This window comes from Fukomys damarensis, unplaced genomic scaffold (genome assembly GCF_012274545.1).
Source record: "Fukomys damarensis isolate Sample0158 unplaced genomic scaffold, DMR_v1.0_HiC HiC_scaffold_26, whole genome shotgun sequence".
NCBI classification, from domain to species: Eukaryota; Metazoa; Chordata; class Mammalia; order Rodentia; family Bathyergidae; genus Fukomys; species Fukomys damarensis.
The window spans coordinates 18,749,700-18,771,572 of record NW_022900938.1 but is presented as its reverse complement, the minus strand read 5'-3'; the positions used below and the strand labels follow the sequence as shown (position 1 = coordinate 18,771,572).

The following is a 21,873-nucleotide window of genomic DNA, read 5'->3' as shown; positions in this document are numbered from 1 at the left end:
ATCTCAGTGGTTCTGCCACTTGCCTTGCAAGTGCAAGGTCCCAAGTTTGACCCTGGTACCAAAATCAAAAAAATGTATATATATATTTCATATATATATATATATATATATATATATATATGAAAAAAATATATACAAGAAAGGGCTTGATTGTCTTTGGATGACATTTAATCTTTTAACATGATCATTATCCTTTGAAGACATGAAGATTTTTAAAAAGTTATTTTATATATTTCTTTTTTTTTTCAGCTTTGAGTTTATTGGTACATTTTAGGGATACAGTACAGTTACATTCATTGTTGGGAATTTGTACCTCTACATGACATGTCTTGGTTTTCATTTTTTCCCCTTGTCCCTGCCCTCCCTTTTATATATTTCTTAAGTAATGCATTAATTTTAGAAAACATAGGAACAATGGGTTTAAAAGAAGTAGGAAAGAGCAATAATTATAATCAGGAGATAATCATTACTAATATTTGGGTTGTGCCTTGAATCAGATTCCTTTTATGTTTTCTGCATAGTTAAACTAAACACCGAACATATATTCACATGGTGGTATTTGTATAACAGCAATTCATAAATGAGCAGAATCTAATGAGAAACTGGTTTTTAAGCATTTTTACTTCTTGTACCTACTGTCCCTCTCCAGAGTCTCAAAGAATTACAAACACCTGGCAATCCACATGGGTAAGTTGGAGCTCCTGCGTATGAAGACCTACTATGTGTTAGGTACATTGCTGCTTGATGTACTTCATCTTAGATATTCCTCACAATGACTGCATTTTACCGAAGACAAAACGTTATCTCTTACCTGTTAAGATTACAAATGATCTTTATTCTATTGAAGGAGAAAGATAATCCATACAGGAAGTTAGTGCTTCCTTTTAGAATCTTATCTTTTGCTTTTGAAGCCATGTCTTACATGTTTTTCTCAAGGAAAGATCAAGGAGAGGGCACCAGCCTGCCGTATAGAATGAGTGTCTACTTCTGTACTGTTCTTCACGAGTCAAGCAGAGAAAGAATAAGGGACACATCTTGACATTGTTAGTAATCAGCTCGAACTGGCGAATAATTTTGTGATTTACAACTTTTAAAGTTTGTGATGGAGAGGAAGATACCGAAGGCATGAACTTCTGAGGAAACTTGAATGTGACTGCTGGTGACCTCAGATTTGGGTGGGGCCTGACCCCAGGTACTTGCTTTCCCCTCACTTCTTCATCCCTTCCTTCTTTTATCTGTCAGTTCTCTCACCGTGGATATGTACAGAAGGCTCATGAATTCTGACAGTAGGGCTGGAATCCTTGAGATGTAGATAAAACTTTCCCGCAACTCTATTTCACACCCTGCGACCTTTTAAACTCCTCTTCGTGACTTCAAAGTCTTACTTCCTTGGACTCTGCCTTCTTGACTCCATTCTTCATCATTCCTAACACAGAATTCCATGTAGTTCTCTCCTTTCACAGGAAATACAATTACTCATATTTTGGATGCCCGCTGACTCTGCTGAGTACTAGAGGTTTTCATAGAAGAGACTTAACTCACTCCTACGTGCTTGTTCCCGTCTCGAAGGCCACGGTTTTCACACAGGAAGAGTAATCTTATTTTATTCCCCAGCAGCCACTCTGCTTTGTCCAATTTCCCTAGAATTCTGATAAATTAAAGTTTTTCTCTCTTGTTACATTAAGCCCTATAAGGTAGTTTTAAATATTTTCCTATAAAGCAACAAATAAAAGGAGCATGGGCCCTTGGGAGTGTCAGCCTCTGGGCAAGGTGATGTTCTTGTTATGCTTTGGTCAGTTAGCCTCTTGTTCTGTAGCCACAGGTTATACCCCTGGTCGCATGGAGACACCTTACAGCTGTGTCCCACTCATCTCAAAGGGGACAAAAAGTGAACACAGTTAAACCACTGTGATTTCCTTAGTCCAGGCATGTTCCGTGGTTAGAAAGTGGTCAACAGCCAACTCCTCTAACAGGAAGAATAAATTTTCATGTTGAGAATGGCAGAATGCACCCACACCCTGTGCACACCTGTAAACCACCTGTTAGTAAACCTCCATTTATCCCCTGAGATAACTTCCACTCCAGGGAGGTACAGGAAAACCAGTAAAATTTAACTAGATGTAAATGAAAGCAATAGGGTGGAGTTGACAGTCCAGAAATATTCAGCTCAGTAATGAACAGTGAGCTCTCCACTCCAGCTAGTGTGGCACCTGTCTCTCCTTCGGTGCCAGGTAAATGGAGGATTTTCTCGGTTTTTGTTGTTGTCTCTAGCAGTGATGTTTATCACACTGTGCATAAACATCTAATTTTAAATCAGATGTACCAGTTATTTTATATGATAACGAAACAAGACAACATAACTCAGATGGTGATCAAAAAATCCTGTTTATTTTCATTAGAAAAATGCAGATGCCCAATTCCTGCCCCAAGCAGTGTTTTTAATATGGACAATAGTGTGAAGTAGCAACAACTGCCATGGTTTTATTTAGTATGGTTTGGCACCAGCTCCTCTTTACTCTGATCAAGCCTTTTAATTAAACTGACTACTATAATTCCTATGGAAATTAGTGTTTATGTTATTTTCCTGCTACAAAAGCATTTCTCTAGAACTTATTTTTTTTTTAATCCCAGGAGCACAAATGGAATTTTTTCTGCTTGAAATGTAATTAAAAACTCATTTGATTACAATATTTCTGGCTCTGTTTTACTTATTAAATTCCTGTAATCAGTTTTCTTTTATGAAGCTGCTGGGAAATGATCTCAAAAGCAACACATTTTTCTCTTCCTTGGCAGGTTCCCGAGCATTTACTAAATTACATTCCTAGCACCTGCCCATGATTCGAGTTACTCCACCAATTTATTCCTTAAACCATGTAAGTTTATTTGGCTTCGCCCCAAACAGCTTTTTTCCTTTATCCTTGTTCTTTGTTCTCCCTTTTGTTTCTTTTGTGTTGAATAAAATCATGAGGAAGGGGCATATCTTTCTCAGAATTCCTTCCTTCTCTTTGTGTTCTATTCTCCCAAAACAGAGTTGCCACGTCAGAACATCATTTTCTTCTGGCCATGTAGTGGTTCTAGGCGAGGGTAACAAAAATCCTGTCTTGAGGAGGAGTTATTCTTGCCCCATATATTTGTTGTATAAATGTATTAGCTGAGAGAATATGGAACTCTTACAAAGCAAAGGGCTATCCATAACCCGAAGCCCGGGTTTTATTGTGATTTCATGCAGTGCCATCTGCAAGAGAACTGCTTCTAACACACACCAAGACAGGACATTCTCAACAGCTTGTCAACAGTGACAGACAGGTGACGGGTTCTAAGACTGCTACTAACGGCTAGTTTGATTTGCTCCTCACTTGATAAAAGAGAAAGAGGGAACGGTACCCATCTGATCAGCCTCCACATGCATACAGAGGGGCTGTAATGGCTCTGTCAGCCACAGGATGCCCAACTATGCTCTACGGCATCCCTGTGGAGTGACCATTTAGGCCCTGGTTGGGCGTTTCCAGAGGTACTCACTGTACTACTTCTGGGGTCAGTCTTTTTCACTCTTTATTCTGATCTGAGAATATTACTCCACGCTGAGCTGAAACCCACACCTCTGTAACTTCTGTCTAATGGTTTTGATCTCTGGGATGATCTCCCCTTAAACCAGAAACTTCTCAAGCAATGCAGGATTATGATGCGTGTACTGTGCCAGGCGTAGTTTAAGGAGGATGCTGAACCAAAAACCCAACTTGAGATGCATAGCTTCTCCCATGGGACAACTTTTTTGCTATCACTAGAGCTCCAAGTGTTCTCCAGGCCCCTCCTGGCCCATCACAGACGGGATCTGGGACACTTGCTCCACTAAGGGACACAATGTTAACCTTGGGCATCTAGTCATCTGGATGGCTGAGGAACCCCACTTCCTGGTTCAATTTACAGTCCATTGTTGAATTCTTTCATGTGTAGCACATATAATTTATTCCATATTTCATTTATGTTTTGACTAAGTGACACGTTTACATAACTCACAGGATACAAAAGGTATAATGCAAAATCTCCCTTCATTTGCCTAAACCATTGGGTTTTTGACCAAAAGGCAAGAGATGTTATCCATTTATTTATTTATTTATTTATTTATTTATTTATTTATTTATTTATTTTTTGTATATCCTTCAAGAACTTTTCCATTCTTTATAAGTAAAAAATGATGGGCTGGGGCATTTGGCTCGGTGGTTTGCTACCTATCTTGCAAGTGCAAGGGCCCGAGTTTGATCTCCAGCACCCCCCCAAATAAATAAATAAATAAATGAAATGAAATAATAAATGAGACTTTCTCATTTTTATAGCTACCTAGTATTTTGTCATAATTTGTTTAAACAGTTCCTTTAAAAAATACAGAAACTAAGCTGGGCATGGTGGTGCACGCCTGTAATCCCAGCACTTGGGAGGCTGAGGCAGGAGGATTGCTGTGAGTTCAAAACCAGCCTGGGCTACATAGTGAGTTCCAGGTCAGTCTCAACTACATAGCGAGACCCTATCTCAACAAAACAAAACAAACAAACAAACAAAAAAACCCCGAAAATATAGAAACTAAGGATTGTGTATAGTTGGCCACTCCAAATAATGCTGTGATGAATGCCCATATAGAGCGCCATTGTGTGGATACTGGGTTTTTCAAAAGATTAAATTCGAGAATCAGTATTGCTGATCCAAAGAGCATATGCATTTGCATTTTGACAGACATTACTAAACCAGCACGTACAAACCCTATGTAAGATATAGAACAGCATCCTTACATTAGCCATTCTTAAAAGAGAAAGGCAACATAGAATCCATACCGACTGTTTAGATTAAGGCCTGTAATGATGCTGTGAGGGCAGATAAAGCTAACAAGAATACATGAATCTGGCATCTGGCCCCCTCCCCTGTATGCAGTCCAGATGCTAATGTGTACTCTGTGCCCAAAAAGTGCAATCATGTTGCTCCAAGAATTTTTGTTGTTGTTGTTGTTATCTTCCTTCTCTGAAAGAAACTCCCCAAAGAGTGAGTCAATCTATTTAAATTTCTTAATTGTCTTTGACCATTTCCAGATGTTTTCAGGGTGTTCACAGACAATTCCCGTTGCTAGCAAATGTTTACTGAATGCTCACTTTGTGTTAGACTCCACTGAGCACTTTACAGACAGTGTCATCCCATTTTCTGAAGAACCTTATGAGGTAAGTACCACTGTCATTCTCTTTCCATTGTTGTTTTATGATTGAAGAAACAAAGACTCGGACAGTTTAAAGGACTCATGGCCATTCATTTGGTAAGAAGAACTGACAGGCTGCTGTAAGTTCTCAGCCTTAGTTCTGTTGTTGTTTTTGGGCCAGATAATTCCTTTTGGGGGTGGATAGTACCGGGGATCAAACCCGGGTCCTTGTGCTTGCAAGGCAGGTGGCAGCACCGCTGAGCTAAATCCCCAGCCCTGGGCCAGATAATTCTTCCTTGTGGGCCTGTCTTGTGTCCTGTAGGATATTACAGAAGCCAACAGCAGCCCCCAACCGTAACTCCTTATCAAGTTATGGTAACCCAAAATACCCTAAATATTAAATATGTTGCAAATGTCTCCGGAGGAGTAGTATCAGTCCAGCTAAGAACCATCACTTTATGGCCTCTAAGAATGAACTGCCTGTCAGGTCTTAAATTGATGCTGCTTTCTTCAATTAGAAGGAGGACCAAAATTAACCAGCTTTACAGTGTAAACCCTAATAGTTCTCTGCTAGAAGAGGACAAAAAGATTTCCTCCAAATTGTACCTATTCCCTTGCTCTATATCTTTTGTTGCTGTTATTGTTGTTAAGTTTATTGGTACATTTTAGGTATACAGTATAATGACATTCTCCATTGAAAATATGTACCTTTATGTACTCTATCTTGGTTCTTATTTTTTCCCCATTCCCTGCCCTCCCTTCAAACCCTCCATCTCTCCCTATTTACAAAGACTTTGTTCCCATTTTTTCATATTAATTCCATTCTTTTCTTTATCTTCTTTTTTTGAGGCCCCTTTGCAAAAAGAAGTAAGAATACCTTCTGTATATTGAGCATTCACTGTGTAGGCTAGGGCTGAGGGCTTGAAGTCATTTCCTCCTAAAATTTTCATAGTGGTTTCATGCAGTAGGTACTTTTACCACCATCCCCCATAGATATAAAACTGAGGTTTAATAAGGTTAAGTGCTCTGGCAATGGTCATATGTAGAGAGATGGAGCCAAGAATTTTACTTAAGTCTCTCCAATTCTCCAAGTATTGTGGGAAAACTTCTCTTCATAGAAAACTGGTCATTCTTCAACACCTAGCTTATATTCTGCCTTCTGTAGTTTCTGATTTCCCGGTGTAAAGTTGGACTCTTTTTTTGGAGAAAAGGTCTCACACTGTAGTAGTCCAGGCTGGCCTTGAACTTGGTATGTAGAACTTCTTGACTTCAGCCTCCCGAGTGCTGGGATTACAGGTGTGTGCCACCACACCAGCTTCTGGCCTCCTTTTCACATATGCCTGAAATATATTCTGTGCCTCTCCAATGACACTGTTCAAATCTAAAGTATTTTTGTATTTTTTTACTACTTGAAAGATATCTTATGGACTTTACAAATATATAGATGTCTTTCTTCTGTCTTTTAAAGATTTTCTCTTATCATTGGCCTTAAAGAATTTGATCCTGATGTGGCTTGATGTAGTTTCCTTCATGTATCATCTGCCTGGGGTTCATTGAGAATCTTGGTTCTCTATGTGTATAATTTTCATCAAGTTTTTAAAACCACTTGCTTCAACTGTTTCTAATGCCACCTTTTCCCTCTGGGGCTCCACTGATACATGTACTAAGTCATTTGGTGCTGACCTGCATCTGTGTCTGAACATTTCTTTTCAGGCTTTCCTGTATCTGGATGGTTTCTGTGGCTATATCATTGAGGTTTCTTCTGTTGTGAATCTCACCTACTGTTTTATTCATCTTAAATATTAGACTTTTCAGGGCCTGGGGTTTAGCTCAGTGGCACTGTGCTTGCCTCACAAGCACAAGATTCTGAGTTCAAGCCCCAATACTGGAAGATTAGACTTCATTTCTACAGGCTTGATTTAGTTCTTTGTCATCTTTCATGACTCTGCTACAAAGTCCTGCTGCAAACACAAACCTAGAATAACCCCCTTGGGAAATGAATATCATGTTCTTACTAACCTTATTCCTGAGACTTTGTTTTTATCAGTTTAGCAAGCTGCTAGGAGCCAGATTCTGGTCTTGTTTTCCTTCTGCCAGCGTGATCCACACCTGCCCTCACCTGGCTCAGTGCATGATTGTTAGTTGATCATATTCATTTGTTGGAACTCAACAGCTGGATATGGGACAAAAGAGTCTGCAAACAGCCTGGTTTGCTCTTAGAAAAAGTGAGTACTCATATTCTGTTGTTGGAAGGGGGCAGAGAGAATATCACTAAATTAAACCCCAAATTTGCCTTTGAACCTGAAAATGTCTACCTGTGCCACGAATACCTTTAAAAAACTTTGAAAAAATTATTTGAGCTGCTATACAATTCTTTTTTTTGTACCAGGGATTGAACTCAGGTCCTTGCACTTGCAAGGTAGGCAGTGGAACCACTGAGCTAAATCCTGCTTATTCAATTCTTTAAGGACAAAGTAAAGATAGTTTTGCCCTCCTGTGTTGAATTATATTTAGACAGTTGCTAGCTATATGAGTTAGTAGTTTTTGCCTTCACTCACCTCTACCTTACTCAAGAGAAATAATTAGAAGCTGAGAGACATGAAGTGTGATGTAAGAGAGAGAACTTAGAGTCTTTTTTGAAATATTTTTTGGGATAAAATATAGATTATATTTGGAAGTCACTTCAAATATCTGTTTGGGGCATTACCCTTGTTATGAGAATACGATAATTTTACTACCATAATGACTTCATTTCTGAATTGTAATGTTACAAGCCCATTTGGGGTCTGGTATTTTGAAATGGAAGATCATTGATAATATAACCAGTGGGCCTCACCCTTGCCCATACCTTAAACATGAAGAATAAGAGAGCAAGTGAGTGCTGGAAGGCCTTGAAATTGTCTCGATTCACAAGGTTTTGACAACATCTCTGAGAACACACAGGAAATTCATATTTAAAGTATTTGACTTCAGAAAAAAAGTGGCTAAATGTGGGAGCAAATCTTCACTTTTAAATGAGTGAGGTACTGGATTACTAATCCCTGTTGGTTCCAAAATATTAGGATTACTTGTGATTTAATATGACATCTCCCCAGATGGCAACACTACACTGCAGCGACACGGTTGGTAAAGCCGTGTTTGGCTCATCAACCCCTACTCTTCCACCTGTTGTGAAGGCCAGACACACACGTGAACTGACTGCCTAGAGCTGAACTCATCATCTTTCTTCACATCTCTCAGGTTTCCTCTCTCAAGAAGCCGAGCATTATCTTCCAGCCATCTGCCCAGCATAACGTCTCCATCTTTCCCCATATTCTGCTAACTGCTAGGTCTTGTCAGGCTTAACTTCAAAGGATCTTTGTACATCAGCCTGAAGCCATTTCTACAACCCTTATTCAAGGTGTTATCATCCTTCCAACCGTTGGAATTCTGCTACAGCATCCCAACCCATCTCCCAGCCTTCCTCTTGATCTTGTGCAATCGTCTCTCCACCCTGAAGCCACAGGGGATGAAGTCGATCATAACCACCTACCCAAGCTCGCCCTTCTCTACTCTGAGCCTTTCCATGGCTCCCACTTGATATAAATATGCTCATCGAGTCCCGATCCCTCAACATGACCTATAAGACTGTCAGAGAAGGAGAACTATTGTACTGAGAAATAATGAAAATCAGAAATGACACAAAACAAAACAAAAACAAATCATAAAACCTGATGGAAAACTTTGATGAAAGTAGAAAGACAGAACTCTGAAATGCCAAAATGATTCCTCCCTTTTCCTAGAAAATGTGAGATGAACTTCTTTCTATTCACTTTAACATTTTCTTGACTTTAAAAAGAGAAAGCTAAACTGCATGTATTTAGGGTAGGGGAGTAGCTGCAGTGTTAGTCACTACATGTGAGAGCAGATGGAGCTGGCTCAGGGGTCCAGATGGGAGGCAGTGCAGACTCCTAAACCTCACTTTTTCCTTTCCCAGCTCAATGGCTTTTGAAACCAAGGTTGTGTAAAAATTAATTTACATCACATTATTTAAGATAATGTATTAACTACTGTAAGAGGCTTCTAGCAGTTGTCAAAATTTATTTCAAAAAAACCCAAATGAACACTAATGATGAATGTAGAAGCAAGCCAAAACTTCTTTAGATAAATGTTTTATACATTCACATTAGTCACATAAAGACCTTACCACATTGTTTTTTTGTATATTTGTGGGAGTTGGAAAATTGATAATAAATATTTCCATAGGGTGCACATAAGACTTTGGCATGGTGCTATATCTGTGCTTCATATATTTTATCTAATTTAATCCTCAATACAACCAGAGGAGCAAGAGCTTTCCTCATTAGCCCATTTTAGAGATGAGAATATTTTGGCTCAGGAAGGCAATATAATTTGCCTGGGGCCACAGAGCTGTAGTTTGGACCCAGCACTCTGACTCCAGAGCTCATGTTGGTAATATTACCATATTTATAATGTTGGCATGTGGTTTTGCAAAAGACAGCCCTGCTAATATTGTTATTAATAAATAAATTTCCGGGCGGGCACTGTTTCTTTATCCTAAGGAATATCTGATTGTCTAGTAAATGGTTTCCTTAACAGATCCACGTGCTGCTGTGGCCGCACCCTGTGTTCCTATGACATAGTCTGCAAGATATTGAAATCGGTCAGAAAGAAAATATTGGTCACTCTGAGTGAACAAGATTCAAAGTTGTCCAAAGGTAAATCTGAATCTTGGGAACAAAGCAAAGGGTAGAATAATAAGAAAAAAGCCCAGAGCTTTGACTAGCGGACAGATACATTGGGCTTACAGGAGCTGAGGATCTGAACATTTTATTATTTATTGAGTTCTTCCCAAGGTAGAATACACAAAAGTTGAAAGAGCTCTCATCTTATAATTTCTACTCTATTTAGAGCATAGTCATTTATTCTGCCAGGACTGTGGTGTTTCTAACAGAGTTTGTTAGATCCTCCAGTTCTCCAGTGCCCAGATGGCCATTATGTATTCTTTCACTTCTAATCCTCCACACATTGTGGGCTCTCCTGCATTTGATCCTATGAGCCTACTAGTAAATCCCCTTATGTTAATATATACTATACACCCACACATATTTCCTCTAGAGAATCCTAATTAATACTCTCTCATGCACTGAGATTTTGTTACTGAGAGTGGTTCTAGAGAAATAGAATTGTAAGGATTTGTAAGGATTGATTTCTCTAATTGGTTTAGTGGTTCCTGGAATTGGCTGTCTAATTTGATGAGACATAAAGTTGCCATGATCTCTTCTGATAACGTCAAGAGTGTTGATGGTGTGAACTGTGTAAAAAAATAGACAACATAGACCCATTTGATCATCCTGACTCACCACTTGTGCAAAGCAGAAATTTAGTGATTCTACATACAATACACATTTTTGGAAGAGTAAGGAATACAGTGATGCTGTATGGTTGTTTGTAGCATCTCTGGACAAACTGTCAAAGGAAAGTAACGACATACTCAAATAATTTAAAGGCTCCTAAGTGTGTCATGAGAACATTTTCTCCTTCACGTATGGGGATGAAGTTGCTGAAAACCAAATACAAGCCCTTATAATGTGATCTGCTGAGTTACAGTGCATGTTTAATGACTGGCCTTATAGGGTATCTGCAGTTAAAGTGAGGTGACTTATTGGAAAAGAATGGGATTCTGTAAATTGGGATACAGATGTCTGCAAGGGACTGAATGAAGCTGGGGACACTGACCTCCGAAATTCCGATGAGATTATTGTACCAAAAGAAAGATTTCCCCACCATCAGTGGCAGAGGCATTCCTACCCCACTCCTGATACTCAAATCATTATTAGTTTGGGTTCCCTAGAGGAACAGAATTATGTAAAGGGATTAATTAGGTAAGCTTACAGGAACAGAGGTGGGACAATATACAGTGGTCTGTGGGATCAGAGGGGAAGAATCTGCAATGGCCATCTGTGCACTGGAAAGCTAGAGGATCCAGCTGCTCAGTCCAAGAAGGTGATGGAAGCCTCAGAGCGTGAAAAATCAAGGATGTAGCACCAGTCTACCAGTCTAAGGTTGAGGGCATGAAAGCCCACTGGAGAGTCTGCACTGGAAGGCTGAAGAAACTGGAGACTGATGCCCATTGGTAGCGGTGAAGACTGGAGATTTTCCAAACTGGGAATACTTCTTTCCCTTTTTATTCTATTCCATCTAAGCTAGAAGCCTACTGGTTGGTGCCACCCACATCCAAGATAGGTCATGTTTCCACAGTTTGCTGGCCTACATGTTAATCATTCACAGACACCCTCGCAACTGTGCTTTACCAATCTGCTTGGCATTTCTCAATCTATTCAAGTTGACATATGGTTAGTAGTCACAGTTAATTACCTGCCCAATATGAACTTTAGCCTCCCTTGAGCTTAGGAGTGGCCAGGGAGATATGAGTAGAATTCATACAGTAGAAATTCAGGTGGGCTGGGGACTTAGCTCAGTGGTTCCGCCGCCTGCCTCGCAAGTGCAAGGTCCCGAGGTTCAATCCCTGGTACAGGGTGGAGGGGGGATAAAAAATTCATGGAAAACTCAGCTATACTCTCAGTCCTTAAAAATTTTTTTTCTAAAAACAAATTTGGGACAGGTTGTCACTAAGTTACTAAGTTGCCCCAGCTGGGGTCAAACTTCTGACTCATCTGCCTCCGCTGGCCAGAATGGTAGGTTCTGTTACTAAAGAAGGGACGATGTATAAATAGCCAAATACAAAGGGATGACATTTTCTTTTTCTTCTAAAGGTTGCACATTTGTATCCTGTCATGTTATGGGGACTCAGCAAACACTGGCAGTGGATGCCCACTTCCTCTGGTGGTGCAGTCAGCAGGCCTGTGAACTGTGGCTTGCAGGGAAGGAGTACTCAAAGAGCCAGTGAGCAACTTCCAGTCAGCCAGAATTTTCTCTGTGGTCTAGGTGGACGCAGAAAGGAAAAACAGCATCTAGTTATTTTCTCCGCAGTGAGAATTCAATGTTACACCATGTTTACCATTCTTTTTTTCAACTGGGAAAACTTTTTCAACCTGGAAAGACTATTTTTCTATATGTGTTTTACTCTATGGAACCAATGCAATTCAATGATGATTAAGTTGGCTGTGTGAGGTTGATGTAAATACCAAAATATACTGTCAGGTTTTCTTTATATATTTTGCTAGTGACACTGGAGACCTTAAAGTCTAAATATTGTGAGACAGTTATCCAAATAGCTGTAAAGATGTTAAAGCCACAGAGCTAATGTTTAGTATGAAAGCAAGCCAGCTTGTTAGAACCCAGTGCAAGAGTGATTCAGATCTGCAATTGGAATCTTAAGGGCATCGTCTTCTCAAACTATAACTGAGGCTGATGTTTGTAGCATCAATGTCCAATATCCTGAAAGCTAATTACAGTACTAGTAATAATTTAGAAAGGCATCCATTTTTTCCAAGGTTTGAAGAGATTAGTAGAGCATGTAAAAGTGAAAATGCAACAGTGCTCTTTTCTTTCCCTTTCCATTTCCTGCCTTACCTCACAGGTGACTTGCTCTGCTTATTTTATTTACATGCTCAAGGGATTCCTTTGTAGAAAACGATATTTACAAATGACATTAACATTCTGAATTAATGAGGCAAGAATGTTAGTCTCCTTGGATTAATAGCATTGTTATTTCCATAATATAGGGCAAGAGTCTTAAACTCAAATGTCTTCTGGGCTAGGCCAGTAAAATTAATGAATGAAGTAGGCTGCATAATACAGTTGGGAGTGGTGGGGATTATGGCAAAGTGCACATTTTGAAATTTAAAAACCCATGCTCAATCAATAAAACATGTCTGTGGGTTTATTCTGTAGGCCACCTGTCTGCACACTGTGCTACAGAGTAAAACATATCTCGCTGAGATAGCTAACCACATTAATGAAAGGGCCCTGTATTCCAGGTGCCAGACCAGGAACTCTCCACAGGTGATCTGATTAAACCTCATGACAGTGCTGTGAGTAGGTATTACTGGCCCTATTTAGACAGATTGGGCCACTTGAGATTGTGAAAATTAAGTTAAAAGGGCCAAGGTTTATCATGGTTAAATATAAGGCAAAGCTGGAATGTCAAGCCACGGATCAAGGATCTCAGCTGAAACATTGGTAACAAAAGCTGTCTCACATCTTACTCTAGTGCCAAGGACCATGGAACAATATTTTTTGTTCTCTTGTCCCTGGTATTCATTCAGGACAAAGTCACAGAAGGGAGGGCTGCCACCAAGTAAGGAAGAAACACCACCTCCCAAACATTAGTTGTAGACAGTGAATCTTACCTACGACTTCTACTCTAGCTGACTCTGGGAAAATAAGACAAGTATTTTAAGGAGTAAATGACAGGCAGGCCTAAGATAGCTTGTGTAAATGGGAGCAAGGAGAACAGTCTCTTCTGTTCTAATGAGCCCCTCTAGGATCCTGTCCTGGCTTATCCTGGTGGCTGGGTTTTCAGAGTCGACTGGAAGCTAATCAATCATGTTCATTGTGTAGGCCACTTCTGACTTGGCAGGAATGCCTGCTGACCCAGAAGCCACAGCCTGCTGATGAATGGGGCTTCATATAAAAGGTAGTTGGACCATGTAAGTAAAACGTAGCCACACGGTAATAATCCACCTCTCCGCATGTCAGAGTGTTTTCCAATAAAATCAGGCCACCTGAGATTTTATGGAAATATAAAAACATTTATTATTTTTGCAAAGTTCAATGTGTAAACAGCATCATTTTAAAATTTTAGTTTGTTGAGCTGTAAATGTTCATTCACTATACAGTTCTATATATGCTTCTCATGTGCCTTGAGTCCTAGGGCTCCCTCTAATTTAGTGGGTGTGGTGCCTGTGTGGGAGAGCTGCATAAAAATATAATTGCAAATTCTACCTTTTGTGCAAATAGTGTTCTGAATAAACATACAGGATCTCCAAGAGTGGATTCTATAATACTCTCTTAGCATTTGCTCTTCTATTTTCTTCTTTTTCTTTTCTTTTTTTCTTGGTACTGGGGATCGAACTTGAAACCTTGTGCTTGTGAGGCAGACGGTGGAACCACTGAGCCAAATCCCCAGCCCATTGCTCTTCTATCTTTTTAGGTTATATTTGAGAGTCCCAATAGCTCAGAGACTAATTTTATGTAGTCATGAGCTACTTACTGGGCATCAGGCAAATCTGATGATTACTGGGCACTTTTTGTGAGGTTAAATTTTGTTCTCATGCTTAGCACCAAGCAGTGCTCAGATTCATGGTGGAGAAGAATCATCAGGACTGCACATCCCAGTGGTCCAGTCCTGCAGCAGACAAGACTCAAAGCACCCAGGAAAAATATTTTGGTTTAGTAAAGACCTTTGGGAACAAAAATCCTCCACACAACTTTGGTGATCTTTCTCCACATGAAAAAGGAATCTTTTGTTTCTTAATTCTATAACACAATAAAGAAAATAAGGTTTTCAGATAATGAAAAGATGGAAATGAAGTGTTTGTAAATAGGGAGGGGAGGAGGGGGTGAAGGGAAGGCAGGGACAAGGGGAAAAATGAGAACCAAGACCTGTCATGTAAAGGTACAAGATCCCAAAAATGAAAGCAACTGTACTGTATCCCTAAAATGTACGAATAAACTCAATTAAAGCTGAAAAAACAAAAGAAAATAAGGTTTTCAATAGAAAGAAGAGGAAGACAAGAAAGGAAACATTTATATGTGCCACTGGATGGATATGTGAGGAAGATATATCCTTAGCTGGCCTTCTCTTCATCCATAGAATAGGGTCCATCTCTCCAATAACATTTATTATTGTGGCTTTTAAATTATACATTAAGATATAGGAAAAGTTTATATGTATACAAACAGCTGGACCAATATCCTCAACAGTTTTATTACATTTCTAAAGTGCAGTTTAAAAAAAGGAGCATAAGACTTCCATGGATAAAAAAATTTCCTAATGAACAACATTGTCTTTTTTTTGTACAGGGATTGAACTCGGGACCTTGTGCTAGCAAGACAAGTGGTGTAACCACCGAGCTAAATCCCTGGCCCTTGAGCAACATTTTCTTTTACATGATCCGAACATTTATATTAGTTTACCTTTCAATACTTGACTATTTAATATTAAATAAACTTCCCCAAAAGAAGACAAACTAGATTTTTTAGTGATACAAAGTTTATAAAGAGGGCCAGGGATTTAGCTCAGAGGTGCCGCCACCTGCCATGCAAGTGCAAGGTCCCAAGTTTGATGCCCAGTACCAAAAAAATAAAAACGTTTATAAGGAAAAATACACAAACTTAGAGAATACCAAAAAGTAATGGAGAAGGTGAAACTAGGCTCATTATATGTTAATATATACTATAAAGTGATATTAATTAAAACAGTATGATTAGGCAGATAAAGCCAACAGCGTAGCATCTAGAGTAAAAATAGAACCAAATTTAGAGAACTGTAGTAGATGGTAATAGTGACTTCTCACCACCTAAAGAAAAGTCAGTCAAAAACTGATGCGGGGAGGTCTGGAATTTAGCTCAGTGGCATTGTGCCTGCCTTTCAAGCACAAGATCTTGAGTTCGATCCCAAGTACCAAAAAAAAACAAACCAAACCAAAACAAAACAAAAACTGATGTGGGGAAAACTGGGTAGCTATCTAAAAACTAAGGCTAGATTCCCACCTCACATTTCACATCAAACAAAATCAAATCAGAGGAATCAAAGATATAAGTATAAAAAAAACCTCTGAAATACTAAAAGAAGCCCTGACAAAGTTAATTTTGTAATGGGAAAGTCATTATAAGTATGACACAAAATCCAGTCATAAAGAAAAAAATTCATAAATTTGCCTTTGTAAACACACACATAGCATAAACAAGGTGAGAAGTTCAGTGATTAAACTGGGCAAAGTATTTGCCACTTTTGCTACAGATAAAGCTTTTTTCCATTAATACAGAGTGAACTCCTACAAATCAGTAAGATAAAACCACTAGGCCAACAGAAAAGTGGATAAAAATATGAAGAGAGTTTGCAGAAAAATGACTCCTAAATAGATAAATCTATATTAAAAGTATAGTCATACTCATTTATAATGTGGAAAATACAAATAAAAATATGAGATAAAATTTGCCCATATGAGATGATAACATTGGTAGCATACTGCATTGGTAAGGGTATGGAAAATAGGTACTTCAGACACTGCTAGTGGGAGTATGAGATACTTCAACCTCCACACAGAGAAAGTTGGCAGTGTCTATCAAAATTTCAAGTGCCCAAGTTCCAAATACCTAGCAATCCCATTGTGGGGATTTAGTCTGCCAATAAAATGTGGAAATGAGTTATTTACAAGAATACTTATTACACAATGTTTATAATAGCAAACTACTAGAAACATCAGTGTCCATAAATAATTGAATAATTACTTATTGGTTAAATAATCCATTTTTCATATTTAAAATCGAATCCTAGGGCCAGGGATTTAGCTCAGTGGTTCATTCTGCCGCCTGCCTCACAAGCACAAGGTCCGGAGTTCGATCCCTGACACCAAAAAAAAAATCGAACCTCTGCAGTCACCAAAGTGGACTGAGAGAGTTTCTGAAGGAGGCTGAAAATGAACAATCACATAAATGTGTTTAGCATAAGGATACACAACAGGAAGTGGGATGTACACTTGTACATGCACTGATCATGTGTAGAGTGATCTGTGATGTTTTTTGGTATAAATATCCGTGTAAAAACACACGGCAGGTGCTGGGCGTGGTGGCCCAAGTCTGTGATCCTAGCTACTCAGGAAGAAAAAGCAGGAGGATCACAGATTGAAGTCAGTCTAGGCAGCTTAGGAAGCACCTGCCTCCAATTTTAAAATGTAAAAAAGGATGGGGGAAGTGGTGGCAAACCCATAGCACCTACAGTGGGCTGCTTGTATCACTGAAAGCTCTGAAAGGTTCACCGTCACTGGCTGTGGGGATCGTCTTTAGGGCTCCCTGGGTCCAATACCCACTACTGCAAAGCCAAAGAAACAAAACAAGGTGCCCCACGCAGTTTTATGCTTTCATAGAGACTGTCTTCGTCATGCACAAGGGACTGGGTGATTGTGGTTGCCTGAGACCGGAGACTGGCAGACAGTTTGGGGGAGAATCACTTTTCTCTAATACTTTCATGTCCCCTGTACTTTCTGAATTGTGTTCACTGGTTGTGTATTGACTATTTAACGATAAAATATTTCAAACCTAGGTGTCTAGAGGAACACACAACCTCTAGCCATGCGGTAGAATTATTAAGTAATAAGTCATCCGCTTGTTAATATTAAAGGATGCTTACCAGTACGAGGAACGAAGAGGGAAATGCTTATTTCATAAAGATCAAAATAATTTAGCGCTTCACCACCGCGGTCCAGGGGGACTCTAATCCCTGGAGGTGCTGTGTACAGTCGCCCTCCCCACGTCGCAGAGAGCGCTGACACCTCCCTGCTGCCCAGCCTGCCTCTGAGAAACGATCGATGTCCCCTGCCTGGCCATTAAATAGATTTTGAAAAACTCTTCAATCCGTATCAGTCTCATATCCTTATTTAGTTCCTCAAATTTGCCCTCAGTTGGGAATTCTGCAGGCGGCAGTGGTTCTGTTGCGTTCACCACGCATCGGAAGGGGCCCATCCATCATCATTTCTAGGTCCTTTCTGATGCAATGTAGCTCGTTCTTTGTCTTCCTTAAAAACTGAATGGCTGTTAAATTATCCATTTATCTTCCTTCAGATTTTCTGTTCAGTTTCTCAGGCCCTCTCAGGGCTGTCTTTTCTACCTTGTTTGCTGACTTTTCATTACATTTTCCTGTTCTTGAAAGCATCTTGGTTCACCATGCTGTCCTTCAAAACAAACTCTGGTTCAGTTGCTTTCGTCCTGTCTGAAATCTGCATTACTCCTTTTTATTTTGCCCCTCAGAGTAGCTTTGAAAACTCTGAGATCATATACTTAACATCTTATAGTAGACTGGGGGCTATATGAGGTGAGCCCTAAACTAATCTCGGGTCCTAATTCCACTCCCCCCACAACAAGGTCCTGCTGTGTAGTTTAGGTTGGCCTTTTTTGGGGGGGGTACCTGGGATTGAACTCCAGTCGTTGTGCTTGCTTGGCAGGCACTGGAACCATTGAGCTAAATCCCCAGCCTGAAGGTTGGCCTTAAACTTAATATGTAGCCCATTCTGATCTCAAACTCACAGCAATCCTCCTGCCTCAGCCTTCCGAGTGCTGGGATCCGGCACCCCAGTTTCTCTTAATAATCATACACTATTCAGGGTCCTGCCTTCCTCACCCACAGAGAATTTGCAGGTCTGTTTTGAGATAAGCACTTCAGGATTATAGCAGCACGCTGCTGCTGTTTAAGGGCCCAATAAAGGCCAAGAGGTTTGCAGAATGCTAACGTGACCTCAGGTGGCAGTGGTTCTGGCACTGCCTAAGGGCCCCCGATTTGAAGGCAGAACGAATCTAAGCTCTGTCACTTGCTGTACACTTGTGGGCGAGTAACAGTAGTAGTCTCAGTTTTCACTTCTGAGAAAAGTAATAGTCATGGTATTTATAATTTGCTATTACTAAGATTAAATCAGGTAATGTTTGGGCAATGCTGAGCACATAGTAAACACTTGAAGCCTGCTGGCTAAACTCCTTTAGAAGCTGCAGAGTGAAGCTACTTTCAGCCAGTCCTGGGAGCCAGTGACAATCACCGTGAGGAGACAGCTCAGATGAGGAGGGCTATGTTCCTGAGCGTGGGGGGCAGGTTTGAAAGAGGATGCTTTAGAACAACCCTCAGGCCTTACTGCCTCATCTTTGGTCCTGGTCTTAGATCTTGTTTCTCTGTCTTACCAGCTCTTTCTCTGTATTTCTGTTCCTTCTTTCCTATTTAGAGTTTTCAGCTGTTCAGATCACCAGAGACACTAAGACCCTAGCAGATGACAGATTAAATCAAGGATCTGGACAGCAATACTTTGTTCTTTGTTATTTTAGGATCATATAGCTTGTCCTTCTCTTTGCTTGTAGGAGGTATTAGTCCCGATGACGAAACTCCCCCAATTCACGGTGGGTATTCTGAGCACCAAGTATAACCTCCCTAGTTTCTCATCCATGAAATGAAGGCAGAAATGCTAACGCCTGCCAGAGGGCTCCTCAGTAATGCAGCTCACTGCAGGGCATCCGAGAGCGTAAGACACTGAGGGAACACAAGGTCTTACTAGGAGCCATGTAGCAACCTAATCTTTCTTGCTTTGTCCCTCTCTGAGGCAGCTCCTGGGGTCCTAGGGGCCCAGCCCATAACAACTTATACACAGGGATGAGAGAGGTGGGTGGTAGCCTTCATGTGCGGTGGGCATTGTGGCTAACAGAGGATGAATGCAAATAATTACAATATGCTAACGAAGGAAACCAGGGCGGGTCCTGAGGCTAGGATATTTACTTCTTGGGTGCAAACAGAGATTTTACAAGGAGGCTGAGCCCAAAAGTAAAAGTGGGATTGGCTTAGGGGGAGGGAAAGGCCAGCTGGGGGTGCAAGGGGTCAGGTGTGGGACATTAGTGAGGTAGCAATTTGGGAAATGGCAGGTGGCACCCAGGAACCAGAGGGGGAGGTGGGATGCCAAGTTCACGCCTGGCGACTTGGGGACCAGGGGAGAGGACGGCCGACGAGTTTTTGAACAGGTGAATGGGGCTCAGCTTTGCTGTAGGAAGACAGTTTAGGGAATCACGTGGGGGATGGAGGATGGGAAGTGGGATGAGTCTAGAAAGGGCTGCTGAGCACGACTCATGCTGAGTGCGGCAGTCAGGAGGCCCCTACTAATACAGGGGCCCAGATGAGGAAGAAGAACCATGACTTGGCAATAAAAAGAATGGAGAAGGGAAAAAAGCCCAGGCATTTTATCTTGTTTCATAACTTCCTTTTGTCTTTTTGATGGTTTTAAGATTTTTTTTGAAGTAGCCTTTTCAGTGCTTGCTGTATGCCCTGAATTCCCCCTGACATCATATGGGAGATTGAACCTACACTGAGCTGTATCTCCATGCCCTTTATTTTTAAATTTTGAGAGAGGGTTTTTCCCAGGCTGGGAGAACCTCCTGCCTCAGCCTTCCAGAGTGCTGGGATAACAAGCCTGCATCGCCACACCTGGCTTTGTGTTTTCCACTGCCCATTCCTTCATATTGGTGACTTTCCTCAGACACTCTGCAGCCCTTATCTGTTTGCAAATATGTAAAGGGAAGGCACTGAGAGACTCACTCAAGGCAGGGCAGAAGGGGGAGGAGGGCAGGAAGTGGGAGAGCTGTGCTTGTCAACTGGTGAGCACCATTTCCAGGGTGTCCCTGCCCCGGGGAGCTGATTAGAGTCCCTGTTCAAGTGTGTGCAGAACCTGCTCATGCTTTGATTCCTCTCGGGCAGAATATTCTGTTGCTGGGGGTATATGGCTGCCACCTTCCTAGATAGATGCAGAGTAGGATGGGATCTGGGGCCCAGCCAGTCATTCCACAGACCTAACTTTCAGCTCTGTTTTCCCTACCTGTGCTGTGATGGGAGAACTCTCTGGCCCCCAAGTTGGCATCAGAGATCACCTGCTTATCAGGCAGTGCAACGCACTCACTGGAGACTCGTGATGCTCATTTCCAGGCCCATGCCTCAAGTTCACTATTGCAAATGGAGTTGTGTCCTCCAAAAGATACAGTGCCTGAGTCCTAACTGCTTGTGCCTGTGGATGCAGCCGTATTTGTTTGGCTTGGTTTGTTTTTTGAGATAAGGTTTCACTATGTAGCCCGACTGGCCTGGAACTGGCAGCTGTCCTCCGGTCTCAGTCTCCTGAGTGCTGGGATTACAGGTGCCGCAAATGTGACCATATTTGGAAATAGGGTCTTCGCTGATGTTCTTCAGAAAAAATGAATCTGTGTGGTTGGTGGCTTTATAAGGTTAAGTCCAATGGTTGGTGGCTCTATAAAAGCCAGGTGAAGACAACTGCAGAGCCGGTCAAGGAGCATCTTGGGATGGTTGGCAACTATCAAAACTGGGAGACAGACCTGCAATAGGGTCTCCCTCAGAGACCTTGGAAAACCAAGCCTGCTGCCACCTTGATTCTGGTCTCCAGAGTGTGTGAGAATAAAGTGCTGCTGTTTTGAGCTGCTGGATCTACTGTATTTGTAACAGCAGCCTTGGGCCACTGATCTCCCCAGTTGTGGCTGGACCTGCTCCTCTTGGTCCTGAGCCTCACACGGGTTATCTCTGAAAGGGAGATAACTGGTTTCCTGTTGCTGTCCGGCTCCCTGACATTCTGGAATGTTACTCCCTTTCTATCTTCCAGCATTTAAGGATATCTTATCTCTGTGAACAGAGAATTCCTCCAAAATTATGTTATTTAAAGAAATACAACTTTCTTATTTCAATTACACTCAATATTAAATAAACCCATACGGGCTGGGGATTTAGCTCAGTGGTTCCGGCGGCTGCTTCGCAAGCACAAGGACCCGAGTTTGATCCCCAGTACCAAAAAAAATAAATAAATAAAAATAAATAAATAAACCCATAAAATACTGAACAAAGGTACTCACTTCAGAGTTTTCTCTATTAGAGGAAAATTAGCGGGGGCAGGGATTTAGCTCATTGGTTCAGGCGCCTGCCTCGCAAATGCAAGGTCCTGAGTTCAATCCCTGGTACCATGAGAAAAAAAAAAAAAAGAAGG

At 41.0% G+C, this 21,873-nt stretch overlaps 1 protein-coding gene across 4 annotated transcripts in view; it reads right to left on the bottom strand.

The window, feature by feature from the left end:
- LOC104850230 (dual 3',5'-cyclic-AMP and -GMP phosphodiesterase 11A) overlaps positions 1–21,873 on the bottom strand; it is a 355,951-nt gene that overhangs the window by 6,785 nt on the left and 327,293 nt on the right. Inside the window, exon 19 of one of the 4 annotated variants that reach the window (XM_010607064.3) lies at positions 11,638–12,123. The exons of the other annotated variants lie outside the window; for them this stretch is intronic. Within the exon in view, the coding sequence (XP_010605366.1) occupies positions 11,980–12,123 (144 nt within the window). The 3' untranslated portion in view covers positions 11,638–11,979. Of the gene's footprint in view, positions 1–11,637; positions 12,124–21,873 lie in introns of those variants that run through there. 4 annotated transcript variants of the gene reach the window in all.